The sequence below is a fragment of the Platichthys flesus genome, chromosome 23 (assembly GCF_949316205.1).
Source record: "Platichthys flesus chromosome 23, fPlaFle2.1, whole genome shotgun sequence".
Taxonomy (NCBI): domain Eukaryota; kingdom Metazoa; phylum Chordata; class Actinopteri; order Pleuronectiformes; family Pleuronectidae; genus Platichthys; species Platichthys flesus.
The window spans coordinates 6,010,757-6,036,500 of NC_084967.1; the positions used below are offsets into that span (position 1 = coordinate 6,010,757).

At 43.8% G+C, this 25,744-nt stretch overlaps 2 protein-coding genes and 1 non-coding gene across 3 annotated transcripts; 1 reads left to right on the forward strand and 2 right to left on the reverse strand.

The window, feature by feature from the left end:
* Window positions 1–162: 162 nt before the first annotated feature.
* Window positions 163–5,473, reverse strand: mapk12b (mitogen-activated protein kinase 12b). Its single transcript, XM_062383312.1, has 12 exons — window positions 5,119–5,473; window positions 4,013–4,142; window positions 3,837–3,895; window positions 3,630–3,741; window positions 3,462–3,491; window positions 2,768–2,815; window positions 2,570–2,684; window positions 2,406–2,477; window positions 1,845–1,924; window positions 1,117–1,195; window positions 853–1,026; window positions 163–417 (listed from the first exon to the last, which is right to left on the reverse strand). Exons 1-12 carry the CDS (start codon window positions 5,235–5,237, stop codon window positions 353–355), a joined length of 1,083 nt encoding a protein of 360 aa, XP_062239296.1. The 5' UTR covers window positions 5,238–5,473; the 3' UTR covers window positions 163–352.
* Window positions 5,474–8,955: 3,482 nt separating this feature from the next.
* On the reverse strand, window positions 8,956–19,134 carry mapk11 (mitogen-activated protein kinase 11). Its single transcript, XM_062383220.1, has 12 exons — window positions 18,786–19,134; window positions 12,926–13,055; window positions 12,760–12,818; window positions 12,400–12,511; window positions 11,731–11,760; window positions 11,468–11,515; window positions 11,245–11,359; window positions 11,081–11,152; window positions 10,706–10,785; window positions 10,389–10,467; window positions 10,032–10,205; window positions 8,956–9,038 (listed from the first exon to the last, which is right to left on the reverse strand). Exons 1-12 carry the CDS (start codon window positions 18,896–18,898, stop codon window positions 8,965–8,967), a joined length of 1,086 nt encoding a protein of 361 aa, XP_062239204.1. The 5' UTR covers window positions 18,899–19,134; the 3' UTR covers window positions 8,956–8,964.
* A 1,006-nt stretch (window positions 19,135–20,140) lies between these two features.
* On the forward strand, window positions 20,141–20,223 carry trnal-cag (transfer RNA leucine (anticodon CAG)). The gene has a single exon. It is a non-coding gene; the product is annotated as a tRNA-Leu (tRNA).
* The last annotated feature ends 5,521 nt before the right edge of the window (window positions 20,224–25,744 follow it).

Below are 25,744 nucleotides of genomic sequence, written 5' to 3' on the forward strand. Positions count from 1 at the left end.
CGCCCTTCAGCTCCAGAAATAACCTCTGTTATTTGAATACATTTCAATAAAAAACCTGTTGCATAATGGACACACCGACTGAGTTTATTGGAGGAACAACAATTAGCAAGAACATGATGTCTATGGATGAAGGAGATAGAATCACCAAACTGAGCCTTTGAACCATTTCACATTTATTGAAAGATAAAAAAACAAATTGCATCACTGCAACAACATAATTTCTACAAAAATACAAAAAAGTCCAGAATATATTCGCATGTTCTTAAGTGGTAGCTTGTGCAACTTTGAGTGTAAGTGTGTGTGTGTGTGTGTGTGTGTGTGTGTGTGTGTGTGTGCGTGCGCATGTGTGCTCTTAAAGTGACGTCTCCTTCGAGTCCCTGGTCGGTCTGAAGGTCAGAATCTCTGTGAAGGTGTGACCTGACAACACAAAGAGAGAGATGATGCATCACTTATTTTACATCATCACATTTACTTCTTTCTTTTTTAAACCTGAATTTTCTTATTCCTGCAAATAAATTCTAAGTCCATTAGCGCCCTCCTCTGGCGAACAGCAGGTGCTGTAACGACTCTGCTGGCTGCCGTGCCTCTGAATTTAACTGGCCTACAAATCAACAAACCAAAAGTAAATCTAAGGAGAATAAAAGCTTAAACCTACATTAATAAAACATGTCTTTGGCTTTTTTAGACAGTACAATAATGTGTGAACACAATGCTGATATATATTGTGGCCTTGCTTTCATTGTAATCAGCTGCTCCTGGAAACAATGCTGCTAAATGCAACTTCACCTCTAGATATCACTACATTCTACAGCCAACCAATGACATAGATAGTGTTTTGACTTTCCCTCTTACGTTTCCACTGGTCCAGCGGCAGGTCCGTGTTGTCCATGGTCTGATCGTAGGGCAGCGCCTCGGTCTCCTCCTCTGTGTCTCTGAACTCGCTGAAGAAAGGCAGGTCCAGGGCCTCGGAGGCGCTCACCCTCCGCTCAGGGTCCAGGAGCAGCATCTTCTCCAGGACGCACACGGCTGCAGTGGACACGTCACAGTCAGCACCACAGATACCAGGCAGAACCAACAGGTGGATTAAACAGGTGGAGAACAGAGAGCTACACGTACCATTGGAGCTGGCTTTGGAGAAAATAACATCCAGATCTTTCTTTGGTACTTTGGGCAGACTTCTGATGTAGTTTTTGGCCTGTTGAGGCAAAAAGGGGACAGAAGATGAGGGAATGTTTTGAGCATATTTGAATGGACAATATTCCCCCCCCCCCTTTCTTATCCCTATCTTTATATTTGAGAGAGGGTTTTCACACCATCTAAATTCTTACGAGGGTTTCTATCTCTTCTCTTTACAGGAACAAAACTCAGTTTGGGGTCAATTACTCTGGATCATTATTAAATCATTACTTCTCACCAAAGAAGAATCCCTTGATAAACCTTAGAAATAATGACTATTTATACGTACACCTCATAGGACTACTTAACAGATGATACCAACTAGCTAGTAGCCCAAGTAACTACAATAAAATTGGGGTGAATGAATAAAGTTAAATTAAATCGAGTCTAGAAATCTAACCACAACATCATGTTTTATAACAGTGAATATTTTTCATCCAGTTTGACGATATGATTATCACAGTATATATAAAAGTATATATACTGTGAGATTTCTGTGTATTTGTAACACAAACTATATAAATGAAGAAGTCCAAACTTTCCACAGCTTAAGGTCTGAGGAAACAAAAAGCACAAACATTTTGCAACCGTCGTTCAGCTGAGCTCAACTCAGCCAGAGACGGTGTCTCACGCTCAGAAGCGTCGAGTGTAACTTGAACGTGTCTCACATCTTGGCTCTGCAGCTTCACAACGAAGTCGGCCGCCGGGGTTCCTGTGATCTTCATGATTTCTCTGAGCTGGTCCAGGTCTGACAGGAGCTACGGTTAAGTTCCATCTGTTACGTGGGAACTGTCTACAGGGCTCATGTGAGCAACATGAAGAGACAGTAGAAACAGAGAAACAGGCAATTAAACGATTCTAATTTGTTTGTACAGTCGGGATCTTAGTGAGTTTAGGCCCAGTTCAACAGATCTAGAAGGACGCTTCATTTATCCGGCTGATAGAGCCCCACTGTTATGTTATATGTATCAGATTAACCAAAAAGTTCTGGATAAATGACCAGAAATCATAAAGAAAACAAATCAAATCAAACATTTAGCACTTGAATTAAAGAAATTGATATTTTTAACTTACAATACAAATATATAAGTTATATAAAAGTTTTCATATCGGCAAAAACATAAACGCAGACACTGCTGTGCCTGTGATGGGCTCACATTGGCTGAGATCCTCTCTGAAATGATCAATGATAAAAATATATCTGCTTGGACATCATTTGTAAAGGATACGATCGCTTCCCTTGAACAGCGGCTTTCCCAGCAGCATCTCTGCCATGATGCAGCCTGCAGACCAGATATCAACTGCAACAGAGAAACACACATCAGATTTTTCACATTAATCTCTCAGTGTTACTTTGTCTCATTCGCTTCCCTGTGGACAGACGAGAGTTTACCTGTTTGCGTGTAGTGCATCCAGTTCAGTATGACCTCGGGCGCTCGGTACCAGCGCGTCACCACGTAGCCGGTCATCTCAGTGTCCGCCTGCCGCGCCAGGCCAAAGTCAAGAATCTAAATCAAACAGAAAAAAGATTTAATAAGAAAACGTGTATATGTGTGGAAAATACATGTCAAGATATTTTGAGTTGGGTTACCTTTAACTCACAGTCCGGGTTAATGGCTAAATTCCCAGGTTTAAGGTCCTGAGGTGGGAGAGAAAGGAATTAATGACAATATTAATATGTTTGACAATTTCTTGTTTTGAGGTGACACTGCCCAGTTAATTTAAGATTTTTAGGAAAAAAGCTTTTGTTTTCTTGAATATTATTATTACGACAACAATAGTAGTAATAACAATAATAAAATATTTTTACCAATGCTAAAAGATGATTTACATGATTACAAAAAAACAGAAAGCATATATAAAACTAAATGCATCATAATCACACATTTAAATAGGATCTACAAAGTATATTAATAATATAATAAAATAGAACACAATATATAGATTTAAAGACATAAACAAATTAAATCCTACTGTTCATCATCATCACAACTAATTCATATCTTCCAAGCTAACTTCTTCTATATCTGAAGGGCAAAGTTGAAGAAAGAGGCTCAGACATCTGGGACTTTCAGTAACAACATTTAACAGCGTATAGTTCTGTTCTAACACACACAGACACACACACACACACACACACTCTCACTCTCTCACACACACAGACACACACACACACAGAGTAAAGCTCCCTTTGTGGGAAGCCCGATGAATGGAATTGGGCGTGAAATGAGCAAGAACCCCCAGTCCCCTAAAGCTCATAGTCTGACAGGTCAAAGTTCACGCACCCTGTGGATGATCCCTGCGGAGTGGATATACTGAGGAGAGAGAGAGAGAGAGAGAGAGAGAGAGAGAGGACATCAGCAAGTTCAGCTCAACTCACTGAAACAAACACAGCAGCATCAACGTCTTCTCTGAACTGTGTTTACAGATGATCTGTGGTGTTTGGTGTTCACCTTGAGTCCTCTCATCATCTGATAGATGAGGAACTGCACCCGGTCCTCGGTCAACCTCTCCAGCTTCATCAGCTTGCCGAGGTCCGTGCCCATGAACGGCATCACCAGGTAACTGTGGAGGAGAGGGGAGAACGGGAGACTCATCATCCAACAGTTGCTCCGACTGCTTTCAACGTGGGCGCTTTGGAAAGAGGCAGAGGAACTCACAAGTCTCGAAGGCGGTCCAACGAGATCTCAGCGGTGAAAACATCCATCAGGCCAATCACCTGCTCGGCGGGGAGAATTCAAAATCAAAAAATGGCATCTGATTGAGCACAAAACCTCAGAACAGGATGTTAGTTTGACCTCATGTGTTGTTATATCCCCCGAGGAGCTTTTCTTACATTCTCATGCTTCATGTGTTTGAGGAGCCGCAGCTCTCTGTACGCCCTCTTGGCGAACAGCTTGGACTGGAAGGGCCGGTGCAGCTTCTTGATGGCCACCTGCATCCCAGTGCGGCGGTCCCACGCCGAGCTGAAACACACGGATACTTATTATGCAGGAAAGTTTGTCCTGGTTCACTTCTATTCTGAAAAATACTCATTCTGCAGGAGAACTAAAGCAACAGGGGTCTATTTTCTCTGTGGTGCTGATCAGGACGTCCACATGTGTGATGAATAACATGGGGGACGCCTCAGATGGAGCCATCATTTATGATGTTAGGTATAACTGAGTCTTTCCCGCGACTGCCAGTCACGGTGAATGCTGTGTGGGGGGGGAAAGAAAGGGCCCTTTTTTGATTGAAGACAAAACAGTAGTGCGTGCTATGCTCTTAACTCGGGGGTCTTTGACTTTCTAACAATGAGACTGGGGGTGGTGCTCTTTGTTCGCCCTCATCCACAACAACACAATGCAAAGAGAGGCCCTGCAGAGCCAGCTGTGGATGGATAACATACCAACACACCCCAACACACAAGCCCTGCTCTACGTCACCTGGGTCGAATATAGTTAAAATGGTTCATGCACAGTATGGTGGTTTGTTTATAAGTTGAGTTTAGGTGTATTGATAAGATGTAAAATAATAATGTTTTAGTGCCAAACTGGAGAATTCACCGTGTTCCAAAGAGGGACTCCAAAGATCCCAACTCAGTAAGGCAATAAATAAATAAAGAATACAATATAAACACAAAGAGCTATTGTTTTTAAATATATACGGTGTGAAGTTGTTGCACATGGATACAATTTAAATTGAGGATGTTAATTCAACCAAAAAACGCTAAACGAAGAACTTGTTGGTTTCCTATAGTGGAGAGCGGCAATGGGAGCAGTTCTCCTGTTGTTTCCAAACTGAGCTCCCACTGGTTTCTCTCTCAGGGACCAGGAAGCGCTGGTTTCGGCTCAGGAACCATTTGGGGAAGACGCTGTTATGAATTACATAAACTCTGGCTCTCAAACCGCTGATCTAAACAGTATCCTCTGGGCTTCTCTTGGGGGGGGGGTGTTCACTCACCTCACTGTCCCGTAGGCGCCTGTCCCGACCTGCTTCAGGTCCCGGTACCTCTCCGGAACCTCCCACACCGTCCGGTTCACCTCCTGCCGGTAGTACCCCGTCCTGGAGCGCACAGCCATAGCCCGACCCGCTCGCACTCAACTCGGCTGAGGTCAGCGTGTGGGTCCGCTCTGCGCACGGGTCCGGTCCGCTCCGCTCATGTGAGGAAACGTGCCGTAGGTACTTCCGTGGGGGTTCCAGTCACAGCCTCGAAACGCGCAGTCCGTCCCGCAGCCAGAAGTTTTGGTGCGTGCGTAAAAATTCCTCCAGATGAACCAGTCGACCACTTGTGAGACGCGCAGGGTTTCCCCAGTACTCCCCCCCCCCCCCCCCCCCCAACACCCAGACACACACAGGGACTCACTGGTCGCCCAGGGCAATCTGTGGGTGTGTCTACAATGTGTGGAAAAAAAACCACCAGCAAACCAAACATCTGGCCAACTGAAATTACCCCGCTGTAAAAGCCCCCTGGAATATACACCGCGGTATGTACTTTAAGTTTATATATCGTATACATCCAGTGTTCATTTGTGACTGATCATCACAGATGACTTTTTTTTGTAAACATTATGTATTTGTAAAATATATTATACTCTGTAGTGTAGTGTTTTTGCTATGGATTTCTGCAGATTCCACTGCACTACATTTCATTGACAGCAGATGTCCCTGTATATGAAGGAGTTCAAACCAGCTCCAACTCCCAAAGCAAAATATGAATACTGTAATATGCTATCCATACTGGGGTCATGCATGTTTTGTGGAAGGACAAAAAGAAGTGACCCAATACTGACAAACAGAAATGATGGTGTTTATTCTGTTGAAGCCAAGACTTGCCAAGTGACGTTTACCCGTTAATGAGAAAATCATCCGAAATATCTTAAAAATCTCAGAGAGCACATTCAGTGTGATGATTTTGAAACTCATGGCTACAGCGGAATCACATGCCAACACGTATTCAAATACAGACCCTCGGAAGTCGTAACACACACACACACGGTATACAGATACATTCGGTTTGCAGTTTGCTATTCCAATCCATCACATGTACAACATCCACCAAAAGCACGGAACACTTGAAACACTCAAGAGTTCACACACGCCCGCACTAAGACATCTTCAATTCAGGTGGACCGTCGCTTCAACGTTTCGCTTCCAGTGTCGTAGGACGACTCTTACAAAAGGCTACATGTGCACCTCCAGTGTGAAAACATACGTTACAATGTCTCTCTTGTGTTTCTCCAAAATGATGCCAAAGCGGTAAAACAATGTTTCAGCTGTATCTATATTTTCCAGGGAGAAACAATCGGATTGAGTTGAACTTGAGAGCGGGCCACAGCGCCACAATCCTCCTCGCATGACGAAAAGGCAACCACAAATACACATTAAATAGGACTTCTAATGCTGCATCGAAAGGTGCGTTCGCCAAACAAACCGAGAAAATGCTTGAGTCGGTTTACGCCGGCCATAAGTTTCCAACTTGTATCTGGAGAGCATTCCGATCTCTTTATGAACATATCTGCAGATGTCAGATATGAGCCTAAGCCCAAGACGGATTGCCTGGTGATGTGATGACTTTGGAAACATTTACGTTTACAGCCTAGACACACCTTGTTATTAACCATCAAATTTACTTCAAAATTCTGAAATAGTGATTAATTGGAGTACCGATTATTTGTAAAAGCTATATTTGAATTTGAGAACGATAATGATGAGCATGTTTAACTGTTACATAGATATTTGAAACTATTTTTGACTGAGTGTGCTTAAATTCCATTTCTTGTAAACGCTCTCAACAGTACCTGCATCTTATCACCCATTCATTCCAACCATTAATCTGACAAATGAATAAATGGGTGTGACCCTACTTTAAACAAACTTATGTTGCAAGGAGGCAAAAAAAAGGGTAAAAAATGTGGGAGTATTACTTTGCTATTGCCACCTCAATGTTTACTAAGCTAAGTTTGTTTAGATCGCCATGACAGCTGATTCCAAGAACAAATAAGACATCTTTTCACGTTCCTAAAGAGGGAGCTACTTTTGACAAACATCTGTATCCAACTTGTCTGATAAGAGCACAGCGCGGCTTTAAGAACATCTGGAACATCTGGATTTAAACACGATTCAGGCCTGCTGCTGATGTATGACCCTGCAAGCCTCCACTTGACTTCTTGTCCTTTTGCTTATCTCATATCTTAAACCTCAGATGACATTTTGGATCTTCCTGCCTCAGTAAGCTGCTCTAGATAGGAGCTGACGGTTAGAATACAGCATGTGGTTGGATGCATTTAACCCTTGATGGAGTAAAGTTGGGGTCCGACTCCTCTTTTCTTCTTGACACTTTTTCACTGACCTTCACTGCTTCGCTACAAAGCCTTTGGTTCATTGGCACTGTGCTGTGTGGTTTAACACTTAACCCGATTGTTTCTACCTCAGCAAATCGTTTTGTAGAACTAAAACTCCGGTCTGCTGCAACACGAATGACTCAGCGTCAGTGGGGAAGTCGGCCGGTAACAACAACACTCTGGATATGCATTGACCTCGAGCTGCTTGTGCAAATGTCAATGTCGCAACGAGCTATGAGCTGCAGCTACATTGAAATGCCCACAAATGAGATGGAGAACACACCCAGATGCTTTTATACGATGGTCAATAATGGATGTGCACAATCTTCATAATACTCGGGCAATCGTGAAATGTGAAAGGAAGCTGAGGAGATATTGCTAATGAGCTCCCTGGCTGCGTTATGAGGCCAATCCTCAGCCAGAGCAGCTGTTAAGTCATTTCTTGGACGGAGCTAGAAGTTTTTCGTACGATATATTCTTTATCCGGCTCTGCTACACACATTCTGGACACTGTTTCCCACAGTTTACAAAAGGCCTGTAATCGCAATTACTGTAAACTCAACCCACGGCGGTGAAAGACACGGCGGAGAACGATGGAAACCTGACGGCACGGCGCCCTCGGCCGGGAGGCGAGGTCACACTGTAAACACAGACCTGCAGCAACAGTCACTCCGTTCCAGCTTTGGCATATAAATCGATGACCTTGCTAATTGATAGCACAGTTGGTGTTGACTAGTTTGTGAGCGGGAGAGGATGAGTGCGGTCTGAGGAAGAGCGGCAGCGTTTGGTTTGCTTTCCTTTTGCGTCTGTGTTGAAATGATAAGAGTTGAACGTTGGACACCTTCCTGGTAATGCCTCTCTCTCTGACCCTCCTACTGGTTTCATACCAGTGCAGCGGATGCAATACACAGTCTTAATGGTTATAGTAGAGTACCGGTAATATTCTGTAATAATAAAATGCACATTAAAATCATGCAGTAGTATGCAGGCTGAAGCTGTTCAGTGATATGACGGGACACAGCTGAAAGCGTTTAAACATGGTTTTCATACATCTAGTTGTCATGACATGGGACCGGAGGGTGTTGTTTTTTTGTGTCTTTGCTTTGGAAATCCTAGTGTGCGTTTTTTTCCCCCCCGTCCATAGATCCGGTTCGTATAGACACAGTTCAGTTCCTTAAAGTTTGTCCCTCGTCGGAACCCTTGCGTCCTCTGCGTTTCCCTGACGTGGTCCAGTCAGACTGTCCCTTCCTGTGAATTGTAATGTGTGTGCGTCTGATCCTGTGAAGACTGTCCGTCCCCGCTGCTCAAACACACACACACTCATGACGGGCAATCAAACACAGTCATGCTGAGCAGAGGGGGGGGGGAGTTTTCTCTGCCACAGTCCTTCTTGTCTTGTCTCACCCACTGAGTACACGGCTCCCTCTCCAGGTAAAGGCAGAGCGGGGGGGGGGGGGGGGGGGGCTTACTGCTCCACCTGAAGGCTGTCGGTTTGGATGCCGGATGCTTTGAAGCTGCTCACCTCCTCGAATACCAACTCTACACACGTGCAAGAATCAAGGAGAAATTAGAGATGGGAATATTGAAATTCAAATTGCAAAAGTATCACCATGCACTTTTGTCCTAAAAAGTGCAGGGTACTTTAATGTGAATACAAAGATATTTCTGGTGCAAATTTCATTCAGTGCTATTGTAATTGTGCTTATTCAGCTTGGTATACGAGACTATCACAGAAACTCAAAATTAAGATGCAAAACAACCCACCATGACTCACATCCCCTCTGGGGCATTGAACAAACCATGAGACTCCCTGCTGAACTGGATCATAATTATATTTGTGATGTTGCTGAATATTTTAAACCCCATATTGCACTGCTTAAGCTTAAACTCAACATTGCAAAATCTCCAAGGTGAAGCACCCTGCAGCTTAAAGTTCATTTCAGGTCGGTGGCGTCGAGTTTGTGCAACTTCTTCCTTTCTAAATCTAACCACAAATGTTTGTGAAAGGAAGTGAGGGCATTAAATCGAAAGACATGGAGAAGTATAGACAACAGCTGCACATTTGAAAAGAACATGAATATGCTCCGATCACATCATGGTTTTAATTTCTTCAAGGACTACGGTGGAAGTACCTGCTTTTCTTTTACGTTCAAAGGTTAATTTTAAACCATCTACTCCAGATATAGATAACTGCCTCAGGTAAAGGTCCAGAGCATCATAATATCTACTTAGTTTAGATAAGATTCAGTTGAAATATTACATGCATCATTGTCTGTGTGTAGACCACAACTCACTGTTAAGTAGAATGCAAAAATATTATAACAATATTGTTAGTTTTATAAACAAGCTTTTTGGGGGGTCTTTCCTCATAAATTAAATACATAAAAAATAGGCTGTTTAAACCTTAAAACAAAGAGCTTGATTTTAAATGATTTAAATTTCTCAATGATTTATTGGTTATAGGTCCGGCTCGAGATTTCTGCTTATTGGTAACCCCTGGTCTATTGTGTAACTTCCAGATCCAAACGTTACCTTTCCATTCTTCCAGAGTCCGGTCTTTGCTCTCCAGCGTTTGATCGTAAGGCGGCGCCTCCGGCTCGTCGTCCGGATCGTGGTACTGGGAGAAGTACGGGTGGGACAGAGCCTCGCTGGCCGAGATCCTCCCGTCGCAGTCCAGAACCAGCATACGCTTCATAAGATCGACGGCTAACGGAGAGACAGACACAGGGCAGACTGGTGACAGGGGGCTGAGGAGACACATCCAAACCTGTGTAACTAAATTCCTTATGAATAATATGGAGTGAGCAACTTGAGATTTAATAGCCCCTGTAAGAAGCCTTGCACTTGGATTTAAGAGGTAGATAATCCAATCTGTGGAGCAGCACCCACCTAGTGGATTGGCTCCTCTAAAGATCTTTTCCAGGTCCTGCTGGGGCATGAAGGGCAGAGACTGGATGTACTTCTGCGCCTGCAAATAGAGACCAGACAGTGACAACGTGCATCATGTGATGTCAGCGATCAATCAGCCCAACACTCACACATATTGACTATTCAATCAACAGCCATGTCGGAGGAGCGACCAGCTAATCTGAGCAGGCTGCTTTCATCTGTGGAGGCGATTACAGACTTTGTTTAATGCTTCTTCTTCACGCCCTTGTGTTACCAGTGTTCCCAGTCACCCTTCGGTTCATTCTGCCCTCCCTTACGTGTTCAGAGCAGATCTTCTGCAACAGGTCAGGCGTGGGAGTCCCGACCACCTCCATGATTCGCTTCAGCTGGTCAATATCTATGAGAAGGTGGGGGGGTCAAGGGTCATAAAGATTTTGTAAGAAGTCATTGAGCTAATAGATCTGGCTCATCGTGGAATTTTATCCATATAAGTCCACCAGTCGTCTTCAAACAAAGACTAGATAAGTCAGCCCTCTGTGACCGGCTCTATTCATCCCCCGGTTCTCTCAGTTGATGCACCTCCCCTTCAGGGTGGCCTGGGATGGTGATGCAAATCCAAAAGAGATCTGCCTCCACGGGGCCTTTACAGAGGTTATGGAAGGTTGAGGCTACACCTCGCCGATAAAGGATACAGTCAGTGCCAGGAAAGAGGACTTTCCCCTTCAGGAGCTCTCCCATGATGCATCCCACTGACCAAATATCAACTGGAACAGAAACACCAGAGGTTGAATCAGTCCGCTGGTCTATCATTTTCTTCTTTACATATTGTAAGAGACTGGGCTTGATGGAATCCTACCATTCTGATTGTAGTGCATCCAGTTCAGCATGATCTCCGGCGCTCGATACCAGCGAGTCGCTACGTAGCCTGTCATCTCGTCATCCGTCTGCCTGGCCAGTCCAAAATCCAGAATCTGTAGAGCAGGTGTATATTGTTTAAGGGACGGGGATCGCACAGTGGGGGTGGGGGGGGGGGGGGGGGGGTGAAAGGTTTGTACATCTCAACTGAAGGTCAGTCCTACCCGCAGCTCGCAGTCCTCATTCACTGCCACATTACTTGGCTTGAGGTCCTGAAAGAAGATTGTAAATCAGACAAAGAAGGAGCGAAGCATGATTAGAATAGAGATGTAGTCTAACCAGTGTGTAGCTGAAAGATTCATGTACAGAGGAAGCTGCACGGTAGAAGGCTAGAGGAGATTTATTCTTTATTTCCAAAATCAGGTTAACACTGCAACAATCTCAGGCTCGATGGAATGACAGGAAGAGCAAAGAGGGAGGCACTCACTCTGTGGATCAATCCGGCTGAATGGATGTACTGTTCGACAGGCAGGCGGGTGGGGCAGGAGGACAGGGGGGGGGGAAAGAGGACATAAGGGGAGACAGGCATCAATGGTCCAGTTCACCATATTAGCGCCTGCCTAAGGGAGGACTGCTTTTGTCCCTGTCCGCTCTGCTAGACTGATACTTGTGTACAAAGAATAACATAATGCATGTTCCATTTTAGAGTCTGGTTTCTAAATTCTGACAGACAGATTGCTGACAGGCTGTATTCACAGCAAGCATGGGACACTCCAGTGATTTCTGGAATAATGTCGCAATATTACAAGAATAACCAAGATTTAAAATGAAAAGAGAAACCTAGAGAGCCGAATAGAGTTTTCACATTTCAATCAGCTCAAGTTCATTTTACGATGGCGAAACATTTTCCTAAACACTAACAACTTAATGACATAAAAAAAAAACAGTAACACAATAATCAATATGCAATCAGTTTTAATCAAGTTCAAGTTTAAATTGAGTTCAAATCAACGTCTGGTTCATTATGGTGATGTTAATGAAAAGAATCTCTGATAGGGCTGTCGAGGTAAATCCAACAATCACAACTGGGAACCAGTCGGTGTACCATCTGAATACTAACTGGATACAGCACATGTATCACCAAGCAGCCGATTACCTTCAGGCCGCGGAGGAGCTGATAAATTAAGAACTGCACGTGCTCGTCTGACAGCCGCTGAAATTTAACGATGTTATTGAGGTCGGCGCCCATCAGATTAGTCACCAGGTAGCTGGGAGAAAGGAGAGAGAGTGTGAGTAAATGGGGAGGGCTGTGTGGGGGGGGGACGGGGGTGTTCAGTTAGAGGAGAGACCATGTGCATTGCCATGGCAACTGTCAGACATCTCTACCCTCCTCCCATTCCCCAGGAATCGCCTCCATCACCATATCACCCCATCCCCGTGCCCTTTAATGCATTTCTGGTGGGAAGTGGACAGCTCTGTAGCTTCTAGTAAACAGCAGGTGATGACTGAGACCTACAGCTCATTGAAGTCTTCTAATGTTGCAGCAGGTGAGAAGACGTCCAGCAGCCCGATTACCTGCAGAGACAGAGACAGAGACAGGGGATCAATAGCAGAGTGGAACCACGCCGAGAACCGTGTCTGTCTGTCTCACTCGGGCGATATTTTTTATAAGGAGCACCAACGTTCTCGTGTTTCATGTGCTTGAGCAGCCGGAGTTCCCGGTACGAGCGGCGGCTGTGGATCAGAGACTGAAACGGCCGGGACAGCTTCTTCACCGCAACCTTCTGCCTTAAGACCACATCGTAGGCCGAACTGGAGAGAGGGAGAGAGCAGAGGGAAACTTGTCTGAGTGTACATCAACGCACATGAATTATTACTGACTGTATCCACTGACATTATGCTGGTAACTTTCCAAAGGTGAGTTCTTTTTTTTTATGAAAACCGTATTCCTTGTGTTCCAGAACATGTGACACTTAAATGTATTTAATGTAACCTAACTGACTTTTTAAGTTTGTCCCCATGTCCCATCCACTAACATGGAGAAGACAGGGTTTAGATGAACTTGGTATTGTTGATACTTGTTGAGCTAATTGGTTGCTGGCTCCAGCTCCCGATTTACTTGTTTATCTTCTCTTCTCTATCCAACTCTCACCAAGAAAGGAAGTAACCACATCTCCGTAAATCAAGAATCAACCCAGTGCTCCGATATCAGCTGATGAGAAATGATTGAGAGAGGAGAGAGGGACAAAGACAGAGAGCTGCAGAGAGAGAGAGTGAAAGAGGATGTGGTGGAACGAGAGACGTGTAGGATGTCTGATATTGTTGAAGGGCCCCAGTTCATTTCATCTCTGCCTCTTTATGAAATGTAAATGCCACGCTGCTGATGCCGCTGCCTTTGTGGTGCCGGCGTCTTCTTTCTCAGCCCTTACATGCAGAAGCTCTAATAATACTCCAGCCATCAGAGAGCGGAGCAGACAAACAGGAAGGAAACGTGTATGAGAGAATTGAGAAACGTCGTGGAGAACAGCAGGAACAGAGCGAGAAGCAAGAAGTGAAACACTCAAAGTGGACTTTGAAATCAGAGTAAGAGTGAAAACCTCTAGAACCCTGTCACTGTGTGGTTTAAAACACTATTATTAGAATATAATGCTATTGCTTTTTGTCACCATAAAGGAAAACCCCCCTCTTGCTTACACTTGAAACTCTTCTGAATGCTTGCTGTTCATTGGAGGAATTTCTCGGTAATGGGGCGAAACCACAATCTGACCCCTGAGACCTCTCTGCAGATAAATCTGAAGCAGAAGACCGGACCTGAAGGGTGCAGCTGTCGATGCACTCCAGCCAAATGGCTCCCGTTGGCTCCCCGGGCCTGAAAGCCATAGTAAATATGACTGTGTCGTTTCATGGCGACCTGTGCTGCTCACACGCTTGAGTAAACTACACTCCAGCAGCACTTGAGTGCAACCATGTGGCTCTGAAATCCCTCGGCCTCCAGTCCGGATGTCCCCGCAGGGCCTCGGCCAGGACAGCAGCCAGCTTCCTGTGTCGCTGACATCAAACAGGCCTCGCACATACCTTCCTCCCTGCCGTCCTCCACACGTGGGTCTGGCTCCGCTGCTCTCAGGACACACAGCTCAGCCGAGGCATCGATTTCTTTTGTCTCTGCACTTTCTTACATTCTCACTCTAAGATAAGATACATTTATTTATCCCAAACACAGACACACTCATGCAATTGAGGGAAATTTGTCCTCTGCTTTTAACCCATCCGGTGCAGGACACACAGAGCAGTGGGCAGCCATGTACGGCGCCCGGGGAGCAGATGTTGGGGGAGTAAGGTGCCTTGCTCAGGGGCACTAGACAGTGGGGTGGACAGATCCAAGTGTTGTCCATCCAGGCAGTCAGAATATGTATTGAAATACACTAATAAGCCTTTTCTACACGATTTGAGCTGAAACCAGTGATCACAACTTCACCCAGTATAGTGCATATACCTCTGCAAAGGTCCAACAGTTCCCTTAAATTGAAACAAGCCTTATAAGGGGTTCATTCCTGACCCGTACTACATTCTTCCAACAAGTTTCATGGCAATGTGTCAGTTAGTTTTTGCACAATCTTACTCAAGTCAATATGATTTTTAAATTTTGCTGAAAAAAAATTACTTGAATAAACCAGTCAATCAACAGACTGATCGATACGAGTCAGTGCTACGCAGCATGACTGACAGTTTCAGCTCTTTTTATAGCCCACGTGCATTTGTTTCTGTTGAGCCGCGCTGCTGTCAGACGCTCGTCCATCCATCCAATCACCTTCAGCAACCAATCAGAGGCCCAATTTCGTTTAATGGCCAATTTATCAGTTTCCAATCAACAATCTGACAAGCGGTGACACAACACGTTTGACAGGAGAAAAAAAAACGAAGCAGATATTCGCAATTCTGGCAAATCCATTTCTGTATAAGTGAGCAGCTGTTATAGTGTGGCCCTGTTTCTGTCTGAGGGAGCGCAAGCAGTAAGGGGAATATTCAATGGGTTTGACGGGACAATGAATCTGGATGAGTCCAGAGAACGGACAGGGTTCTGTCTGCCAAACTTTTTGTCTCGTGACTTATCAAAATTCCGGAGACACTGTCTGCCTAAATTATTAAACAGGCTTTGTATTTATGATCTCTTGTGTCTGTGGTTTGCATGTCTGACTTCCTTCCATCGTATAGCTCCTTAATTTACGCTCTTACACCTTCTGTCCCGTCCTCTCCCTAAACTCCGTGTTTGTTTGTTTCGCCCCCCCCCACGGGTGAGGCGGGTATAAGTTCACCAGCTCCAGCTGTAATGGATCATAGGAGCCGGCCGTATCCTTGACCTCAGGCTTGCAGTCTCCAGAGGGTTCGCTGAGAGAACAAGTAGCTATTTGAGATAAAAGATGAGAGGTGGTTTGCTACCTACACGACATGAACCCCCATCACGATAAAAACACACACATACAGATGTCATACTCTGCACCCCCATCCCCCCCCCCCCCAGCCATCTACTAACCGAGTCTCGTCATGAGAAAGTCAGAGACAATGGCTTGAGATCAACATTCACAATGCAGGGCAGTGCTGGGTGTTGTGTGGAGGAATGCCTTTTGTCTGTGAGTATAATTTAAATAAAGAGGTCTAGGTATATTAACTATAGGCATTTCACCAGTCCCTGCACTCATCATTATGGGATGTTTATAGATTTGATGCCCTGAGAAATACTATACTATCTTTGTCTGCTGTTTCATATTCCTCTCACTAGTCCAAACAAACCAAGTCAATAGGAATTAATTTGATTTATTGATATATTGTTATTGAATCAATTTGATTTATTGACATATTGTTATTGAATCATACATAAATGATCGGCCTCTCTGGTTTCAAAAACATTTTATTTTTCCCAAAATCACTTCCTGGAACATTGTCGAAGAATTGTCTTTAATATAAGGAGGTCTGTATTTACATTCCCTGGTGTAAATAGTTATACCATGTTAACTTTGTACTTTCTTACCGATCATAAACATGTGGATGACAGAGAGAGAGAGATGAGGTACAACCCTGAGCCTAAATACTGTGTGTTGGAACTGAGACTTCATCACAAACAGAGAAGCCGCCCTCAGCTCAAACCAGTGAACAATCACTTAAAATAAGACTAATGGATAATTGGTTGATTGCAAGTAATGGCTGTTAATGCCATGTAGCTCGTTTCTCTTGGCAAAGACAAGCTTCACGTAACAATGAATGGATGCTTTGAAAATACTACTGTTCTCCGTGTGCTGTCCCGTCAGCTGAGAGCAAAGTCGTGAGCCAGCTCTTTTCATTTTATCGCTCTCTGTGCTATTCTGAGCAGAGCTCATTAAATAAGCTGCAATATAAGCTGGATGTTTATAAACACAAAATACTCGTGTGGGAGCCTCAGTCATCGAGTGGAGCTCCGGCAGAGGAGCACATCTCGTCTCCTGCTAATTCAGAGAGAATCTTAATCGACACCTTGACAAGAAGTCAGCAGATTAAACCCGTCCTTGAGTGGTGGAGATAAACAGGCCGGAACATGAGCTCCACACCATTGTTTCTGACGAGCATGTAAAGTGTGAGATCTGACACGATGCTTGAGGATATCTCAGGGATAAGAAAGACACAAACCCAAGTGAGGATGAGATGCAGTAAATCCAGATGAGCCGCTCGGATTAAAAGTGGACTATTCCTATCTTACACAGACATAGCATGACGGCTCACGGGTGAAGATGTGCTTGAGACTTTCTCACCGAACTGGTTTGGTTGGGACTTTCTGACTTTCCACACCTGAAGGTTCTTGTCTTTGTTACATTGTTTTGATTTGATCTGGTTAGTCTGATGAGTTTCACACTGTAATTCAGGGGGCGGATTAAATAATTTTGCAAGATGTGCACGTCCTGTCATCATCACCTGCGTGGGCTGTTTAAACTTGATTGGTTTATAGTTGGGTGTGTGTCTAAAGGCAGTTTGTCAGTTAGGTGGGTGATAGATTTTCTGTTTGAATGGAGAAAATGAATGAGCCAGTTCATTTCTTTATGTCAGTTGCACCTGTAGTATCATTATATTAATTCTTAAAATATAATGAACGTCCTTGTTGTAGATATAATGTCGTCGGGGTAATCCAGTGAAATGCCTGAAGGCGTGGGGCTGATAAATGTGACAGGCCCAAGAAGAGGTGGTCTGAATGATAAAGATCACGTTAATCTCCATTCAAACTGAATTACTACCCACCCAATTGACAACACACTGCCATCAGACACACACCCAACTCCAAACATATGAATGTCAGGTACAGGGAGACACAGCCCACGTAGGAGATGACAGGATGCACTTGTGTCCTACAGAAGTCTTTAGTTTGCTCCCCTCATGGCAAAGTGACACCAGATCCAATGTAAACAACGTAACAAAGACATGAACCTTGGTCGGGACTCTCAGGAGGTGTGACGGGGCCTGGGGGCTGGGTTTAAAGTGCAGGGGATTAGATCAGCTTCAAAAAAGGTGGATGGCCCATCACTGCAGAGAAGGTTCTTCTATCTGAGCTTTGTGTCAGAAGCTCTGGAGGTGCAAGGTTACATGGAGCAGCTCCGACATCAGATTTGTGATTTTTCCTGCGGGATCAGTCACGTGCAAACACTAAACAGTCTTCTATTCATTCCCTCAGATCGGCAATAACAACTCAACTATTACTGAGTCCTGGAGGTGCTTGCCATCGCCATGGCAACGGGATTCCACCATCTCACATCTACTGGTCCAGCGTTTTGCATGTGGTAAGGTGGAAGAAATAAAGATCCAGACTGTGGGACGCGTTGTGATGATGATGATGATGATGATGATGATGATGATGATGATGATGATGATGATAATGATGATGATGATAATGCATTCACCCATGTACTGCAGACTTTCATTATGATCTCTACTGAGAGCAGCTGTGCCTGGATGGGTTTTCCCTCTCCAGATGTGGCAGGCATCTGTAGAGACCCAGTAGACACAGCCCCTGCAGACGAGTCACTTGTTTTTTTCGATGGGTGGAGAGTCAAGAGTGTGTATGAGGGGGGTGTATTTGGGAAATTCCAGTACTTACACTGTCTCAGTCTATAATCCCCCTGTTACCGATGTATGAGCAGCAGACTGAGCTGAGGCTGAGCTTCTGTTTTTCTATGTCTGACAACATCATGCATACATAAATGCTGTTACTCATCTGCATGCATATTAAAACATGGGAATGATAGAATCGACGCTATCATTTCATGTTTCTCATCAATTATTGACACCGTAGCTGCAGAGGCAGAGTGTTAATAGCTTGATAATACACCAGTAACAACAACACTGACAACAATGAAGCCATCATCAGTTCCCACCGGCAGCCGGTCCATCCTGACATGTCCGTGCTGATTCATCATCGGCAGTTTTCAGTAAATGTTGCAGCCTCGCCCTTGCGCGCGCGCATACACACACAAACACACACACACACACACACACACACACACACACAGACACACACTCACTCACCACACAGATCCATAGGCTCCGGAGCCCACCGGCGTCAGGTTCTGGAATCGCTCCGGAACCTCCCACACGGTCTTGTTGAGCTCCTGCCGGTAGAAGCCTGGTCTGGCGGACATCTCTCCGGGCCGTCTGCCGGGGAGCAGGGGGAGAGCGAGCAGGAGAAGAGACGCTGGATGGAAATGAATGGAGGAAAAGAAAAGAGACGGAAGATGAGACCGGAGGAGGAGGCTCGGGCCGCCGTCTGTTCACACATGCGAGCTGCTGCTGCTGCTCACACCGACCAGCCACTCACAGCCTGCCTCTCTCTCTCTCCCTCGCTCGCCCGCTCTCTCTCTCTATCACTTCCCCCACCTCTCCCTCTCTCCCTCTTTATCACTACCCCCCATCTTTCTATGGTCATAACCCCGTCACCCCTACACTGTCAAAAATAACAATATTAATAATATAACACAATACAATGTAATGTAACGTAATATAAAATAATATACTGATGATGTAATGTAACATAACGTAACATAAATTAAAACAAAATTAAATAAAATAAAACATAACATTATATGATATATTATAATAATATACAGTAAGTGAAATGTAAGACTGAGCTAGTCGTACACAAACTAACTCCCTCAGGTTAAATTAAAGCAGCATCAAGTAACTTGTTGCTGGTCAACAGCGCCCTCTGCTGTCACAAGTGATACAACGAGTATTCACGTACACATTTAACTTTTTGCCGAGTTTATTACTTTGTCACTGTTAAATACACATCAAACCCCGTTTTTAATCCTCCTCACTGATCTGCAGTTCAGTGTCACTATTGAACTCTGGGAGATCAGGCAGTGGAGGTCATCCTGATGAACATTCATTGTCCCCTCTTCAGGATTTTTTGATTCATATTTAACAGGGGCAATATTCCTATAATGACAATAGAGCCTATTTTACCCTTTTACCACGTTTCCTCATGATGTGTAATGTGCTCGTCAGCCCAGTGTGTCCACACCTCATTGTGGATCTGATCGTCCTTGAGTAGAGAGTTGTTTTCAGCTGGGGATTCAATAGTCTTCCCTCATCTACTGGTCCAATCCAGAGTCAGCAACCACTTCAAATGAACCAATCACAGAGGTCGGGCTATTCACCAAATCACCCGCAGAGGGGGGTAGAGAGCCATGATTCAACACTTGTAAACAGAAACAGGAAACTTTACATTAAAACAGCTGATTCATTGCAATACTTGAGTCTGTCTGATCGTCCACTGGTTATAAATAAAGTTGATGTTTAAAAAAAACAGGTAAAAATTCGTGTATTTGATTCTGAATCAGTGTGAACAATTTAATGGAACATGGTTCTATTTTTGTTTCACAGTCAGGATGGCCGAGCGGTCTAAGGCGCTGCGTTCAGGTCGCAGTCTCCTCTGGAGGCGTGGGTTCGAATCCCACTTCTGACATTAGTCTTTAATTTACCATCAGGGTTTTCAGTGGAATGTTGTCGATATGGGGAATGAACAGTCCAGCGCCTATGGAGCGTTTTGATACCAGCTGGTGTCAACATGGATCTTTTCTTCTGACACGTGTATTGCAGAGATAATGTGGTCCCACTCAATTCTTTGTTCTTCGTGTGTCATGGGGCCTGAAAGTATGTACGCAGGGGAGCAGCGGATATTATGACAGCTGCAGCTCCTCTGAGATCAAATGTCAGTGGGTCCGAATCTTTAAGAAGCACAACTTAAACAGAATAACCTGTAAAACATGGAAGAATCGCCCCTCTTCCCATAGCACCACGGCAGAGTTTGTTACTTTATTTGGAAAATAATTATACTAATTAATGATCTGAATGTCCTCTGTTGTGTTCGAAGCTTCTCAAGACACAGAGGAGATGACTTTTGATGTTATAGACGAGATACAGGAAGACAACAGCCACCATGGACATATGTAACAGACATTATGAGATGTCGTCATGACTCATGAGACAGGCAGGAAAAACTCTGCAGTCAGTCGTGGGATTCGAACCCACGCCTCCAGGGGAAACTGCGAGCTTAAAGCAACCGACGGATCGTCGGCGATTGTCGGTGCTGTAGTCTGATCGGACCAAGTCCTACGCACGGTGGAAGCATAATTCACAGGTGGAGTAGTAATTAGAGAATAGCTTGTCCAGTTTGAGTAATGTTTCTTTCCCAGTTCCTGGTAATTGCCCATTACTAATTTCCTCCAAACTTAATGGGGAGGATGTATGGTTCAGACAAGAACCAAATACGATTTTGCTGCAGATTTGAATAATTTGGCATTTTACAACATTTTAATTTATTTCTCAGAGAATAAATCATGGATCTTGGCAAAAAAAAAGGGACATGTTTAATGGACTGCTATTTATGAGAACGTGTAATTTGGTGCAGATCCAAATAATGCATGGGTTGGTGAAAATGTTATAAGTTTAGGATGACTGTTTTGCCTGGACCTCATTGACATGAATGGCCTACATCCAGTTCTATATATGGTATTTCCATTGCTCATTTGCGGACACTGGGAGTCTCTCCTAAAGTTATTCAAAAGTCAAATAAATTGTTATTAAGATTAAGACTGGAGAGTAACTCTTGACTAAGACCAACTCTGTTTGGAATAATATAATTTTTATGCGACTCAAACAGGCTTTAATTATAACCTCACTTCTGTTCACTAATGTCCATTTGACCTGAAAATGATCAAATGAGTTTCAGGATCCATCATCATTGAAAATTAACAAAGGGACCACACAAGATATTATAATTAAAATATTTAATATAAAACATTCATGACAAACAACATGGTTCAGTTGAAAAGTTGTTCAGAGTCAGTCCAGATTGTTGCAGTATATTTACTGGAGGAGAACGTCTAGGAGAAACAGCCTGTTACAGCCGGTAAAAAGCAGCCTGAGCAGCTTCTACCCTGATGCAAGACTCACACAGGACTTCGGTCACATTTCATTGATCTCCAAATACTTGAGCTTCAGGTCACATGACAACCCCATGTCTTTACAGAAGAGAAAACATGCAGTCAAAAGGTATAATGCAAAAAAATGGGCAAACAAATGTTACATGCAACAAAAAATTTCATGCAAAGGAAAAGCAATGAAGACACAGGGTTGATGAAAGATTTTTCAGAATTCATGGTAAAAAGATGAATCCAGCAGTTTTGGTACCATTTTCACACCTTTCGGAAAAACAAACACTACTGTGCACGTGTAAAAAAAAAACAAACACAAACACACAACCAATGTTCTCAGAGTAGAAGATATGTTAAAAAGTGGTAAACCACAGCAATCAAAAATACAAACGAGAAGCTCTACCTGAGACGAAAGATAAACACGGTACCTGCAGCAGTAGCATTTTACATCACCTGATCATTCAGGCTGAAAGGTATTACCAGACCAGCACTGGACTTCAAATCGTTCACCACTTCATCTTACGAACCTCACACACACTGTCACTAACCAAAACTAAACTCAGGTGGAGAACCAACATGTGGGAAAATGACTGAGACAATTTAATTTCCTGTAACTCCTCACTTCCCTCCAGTTCATGATTTAATGCAACATCAGCAAACATCCATGTACAGGGATCGTCTGCTTCGACTTGAGTCATGATTTGAGTATTAGGGTCACTTAAACATTTTAGTTTTCTTAAAACTGACATTTTAAGGAAAAACAAATAAAGACACATTTTAAAAAGTTATAATAAAACGACTTATCAGTGCCCCTAAGGCCTCACAAAGACTGATTAAAATGAACGCAACTTTCACCATGTCCAACACAAATTATTATTAGTTGTATCAAATTTACTTCTTAATTATTGTATAAATACAGTCATTTGTTATTAGATCACTTAACATGTATATTTGGAATGAGCACAGAGAGTTCCACATGTCCCTCAGTGGCTCATTCTGGAAGTCTAGCTTCGATGCTTGGCGCTTAACAGCAAACCTAATCTGTCTGTGCCTCCAGTGTCAAAATGACATGGAATGGTTGAAAAGGCTCCCATCATGCGCAGTGATCATTTATTGTGGTCATAGTTTAGATTTGACTTATAGCTTATATTATAATATATGTAAGAAAGTAAAATAAAAATAAATAAAGCTAGAATTCTCAGGACAGACACAAAATAGGAAGTTGGGACAGAAGACAAAGACTTTTGACGGCCAATGACATCGACTGACAGGAATGTTATAATGGACAGAAGGTTTGCTGTTGCCAGTAGTGGTGGATCTTAACTGATGGCAAAAGAAAAACTGATTCCACAAACAGACTCAGGATTAAAACGGGTTATGTAATGGCTCAGACAATCCACTGAATTAGAGCCATGTATGAATTGCATTTGGTGAAATAAATGTAAGTGGTACGTTACACAGGAGTCCGTCTGAGGGTCATTTCTTGAAAATGATTTGCAGGCTAGGTTCTGCAGTTTCTTCCTGCCTGGTGGAGGTGGACAGGTTGGCCAACACCACTCCCCCACTGGTGAGATGAAGACTCCCCTCCTTGTCAGACCTGTGCAGGCCAGGCAGCAGAGTATTTCCTGACCAAAAGACGAATCCAATATCTGAAGTGAAAGTATGAGGAAAGGTGTTCGTTTTCTTCAATTACACATTTTAGTAATAAATCAAAATGATTGACCACAGCTTAAGAATAAAGAGGTCTCCTTTAAAGAATGGCTCCTCCATGTAATGCAGTACATACTGTACCTTTCTCATGTTGATGCTGGACGGGGCCAGAACACCGTCGGACAAGTTTTCAGTCAGGTCACCTCTTCCACCAGGGTCCAACTCCAGGGACTGGTCAGGAATCAGCTGTGGTGCCGACTGTTCAACTGGGCACTCATCACTGAGAGATGAAGTCCGGATTTCCATGTTTGGTGCCCCCTCGTCACTTCTGGTTGTTATTTCAGACACATCCTTGAAGTGGCAACTGATGGCTGGAGTTCCATTCTCTTGATGAGATTTAATTGATTCATCTTGTAGATCAAGTTGAATAAAACCAGGATCTTGAGGTACTGAAGACAGAGCTTGAAAGGCCAGCTCTGTGGAACAAGGAGATTCAAGTTCTGTAAGGTTGTTGTTCATAGGAAGTAAAGCTTGTCTTGGCATTGGAGGGTGAAGTGATTCTCCACCGGGATCAAACACGCCATCATCTGGCCACGTTTCAGGGATTAAAGAGGCTTCTGGTTTGCATACGGTAGCATTTTCACCAGATCTGTCCAAATCTTTCCAATAGAAACATTCCAGAAGTTTGGCAGCAGGTAGCTTTAAATCAGAGATACCATTTAAGGTAGTTTGAGTACATCCAGATGGATCATCCTCGAAGCAAGAGCCTGTAGCCTCTGTGACAGCACCAGGAACCAAATCTGGTCTAACTTTGTCCTTGTGCTTCTTCACTTTACACCCTTTGTCAAACGTCTTCTCAAGCTTCACCTTCTTTTTCTCTTTTTCCAGTTGTAACCAGAAAAGCTCCTTCTCATTGCTCACTCTTGACAATTTACCTGAAGGCCTCTCACAGAGTTCCTTGTTGTGAGTTTCTTCACTGCAATGGATGTCAAAGGTCTTCAGGTGCTCCTCCATGATCTCCTTGTCCAGAATGTAGACTAGCCTTAGCTCCGTCAGCAGGTCAGGCCAACTGTGAAATGCTGCTGCTGAAGCTTCATTGCAGGATCCATCATCTTCAGAAACTCTTGTTTCACTTGCAGATCCAGTTGATCTGGCTTCCTTGAGGTTGGCATACTCTCCCAGATCAAGGTCATCCTCAAGGCCAAGAACATCAGCTTCAGTTAACCCACTGAATGACATCTATTAAAAAAAAGTGAATGAGCAGATAACACATGATAAACAAACCCTATAGGTTCAAACTGGTTGTATCGAATGTAGACACTTGTTGTCGGTGATTATCTTACCACATCAAACTGGTCCTCACTGCTCAACAGTGACCAAAGGTTGATCCTGCCAAAGACAAAGGTGGCAACATTAGCCAATGACATTGCTTTTTGGGGATACAGATTGATTTAGGAAAAGCCCCATTGAAGACAGGATGCTACTGATCAGAGAACGCCAGCTAATGCCAGTGGCTCTATTCTGATCTGTATTGATACTGGAAGAGTTTCTTACAGCTCAACATAAACTGGTTGTCTGAGATGGCATTACTGCCAACACATGGCTTTGTCCTCATAAATTAAACCAATGGGCTGCTTTGTTTTTTCCTACAGTAAAATGCTTATACATACCATTTGCCTCTGTCTTTTAAAGTGTGTGTTGCCTTAAGGTTCATATGTTAGAATGTAAACCTTATGGAGGGTTCAAATAAAAAAAAATGACTCAAATGGGGACAAATAAAAGAAATTACCCATCCATAGTATCCTGATTGTGGTCATGAAGGTCGTAAGAATCCCAGAGAAGACTGGGAATCCCCTCTGTGGTGGAGGTGGACTCGTCTCTTCCATCTGTAATGGTGCTGGAGAGTACATTTCGGATGGGACTTAATCCAGGATCATCAAAACTGATCTGAGAATGTTGTATCCAGTCCCTTCTCCTTGGCCCGGACGCCTTCATCTTTGTGGGTTGAACAGGAGAACTGTTGCAGTGGGTGCCATTGGTGCAGGTGTCCATCTTCTGCGTTGTGGGGCTGTGCGTGATAATTACGGTCTCCGAGTTTTCCAGATCCTCTGCTGGCAAACTTGACCAAACATTACTTGGATGTGCAGCAGAGTGCTTCATTTTGATCTTTAAGTTTAAATCTGTAAAGACAAATGAGCTACGGGAGGGGGACTTGCATGCAGCCGACACCAGCTCACAAACTTCAGCCAAAGGACTCGTTCCAAGAAGATGTTCCGTTTCTTTACCTCTCTCACATTTAGTGAGTTTGGATTCCAAAAGGCTGTCTTCTAACTCTTTGGTGGTTTTGTCTGTTGTACTGTGCTCATGGAACTGATTTACATGGCTGCTCCGCAACAACTC

Excerpts from the sequence above, each read along its gene's own strand:
- mapk12b (XM_062383312.1), bottom strand. The coding sequence starts at position 5,237 with ATGGCTGTGCGCTCCAGGACGGGGTACTACCGGCAGGAGGTGAACCGG. Across the intron at positions 3,896-4,012 it reads AACACATGAAGCATGAGAAT|GTGATTGGCCTGATGGATGT; the intron begins GTAAGAAAAGCT and ends CCCGCCGAGCAG. Across the intron at positions 1,196-1,844 it reads TGAAGCTGCAGAGCCAAGAT|GCCAAAAACTACATCAGAAG; the intron begins GTGAGACACGTT and ends TTGCCTCAACAG.
- mapk11 (XM_062383220.1), bottom strand. The coding sequence starts at position 18,898 with ATGTCCGCCAGACCAGGCTTCTACCGGCAGGAGCTCAACAAGACCGTG. Across the intron at positions 11,761-12,399 it reads AGCTCCTCCGCGGCCTGAAG|TACATCCATTCAGCCGGATT; the intron begins GTAATCGGCTGC and ends CCTGTCGAACAG. Across the intron at positions 9,039-10,031 it reads GACTCTGGAAGAATGGAAAG|AGTTGGTATTCGAGGAGGTG; the intron begins GTAACGTTTGGA and ends GCACGTGTGTAG.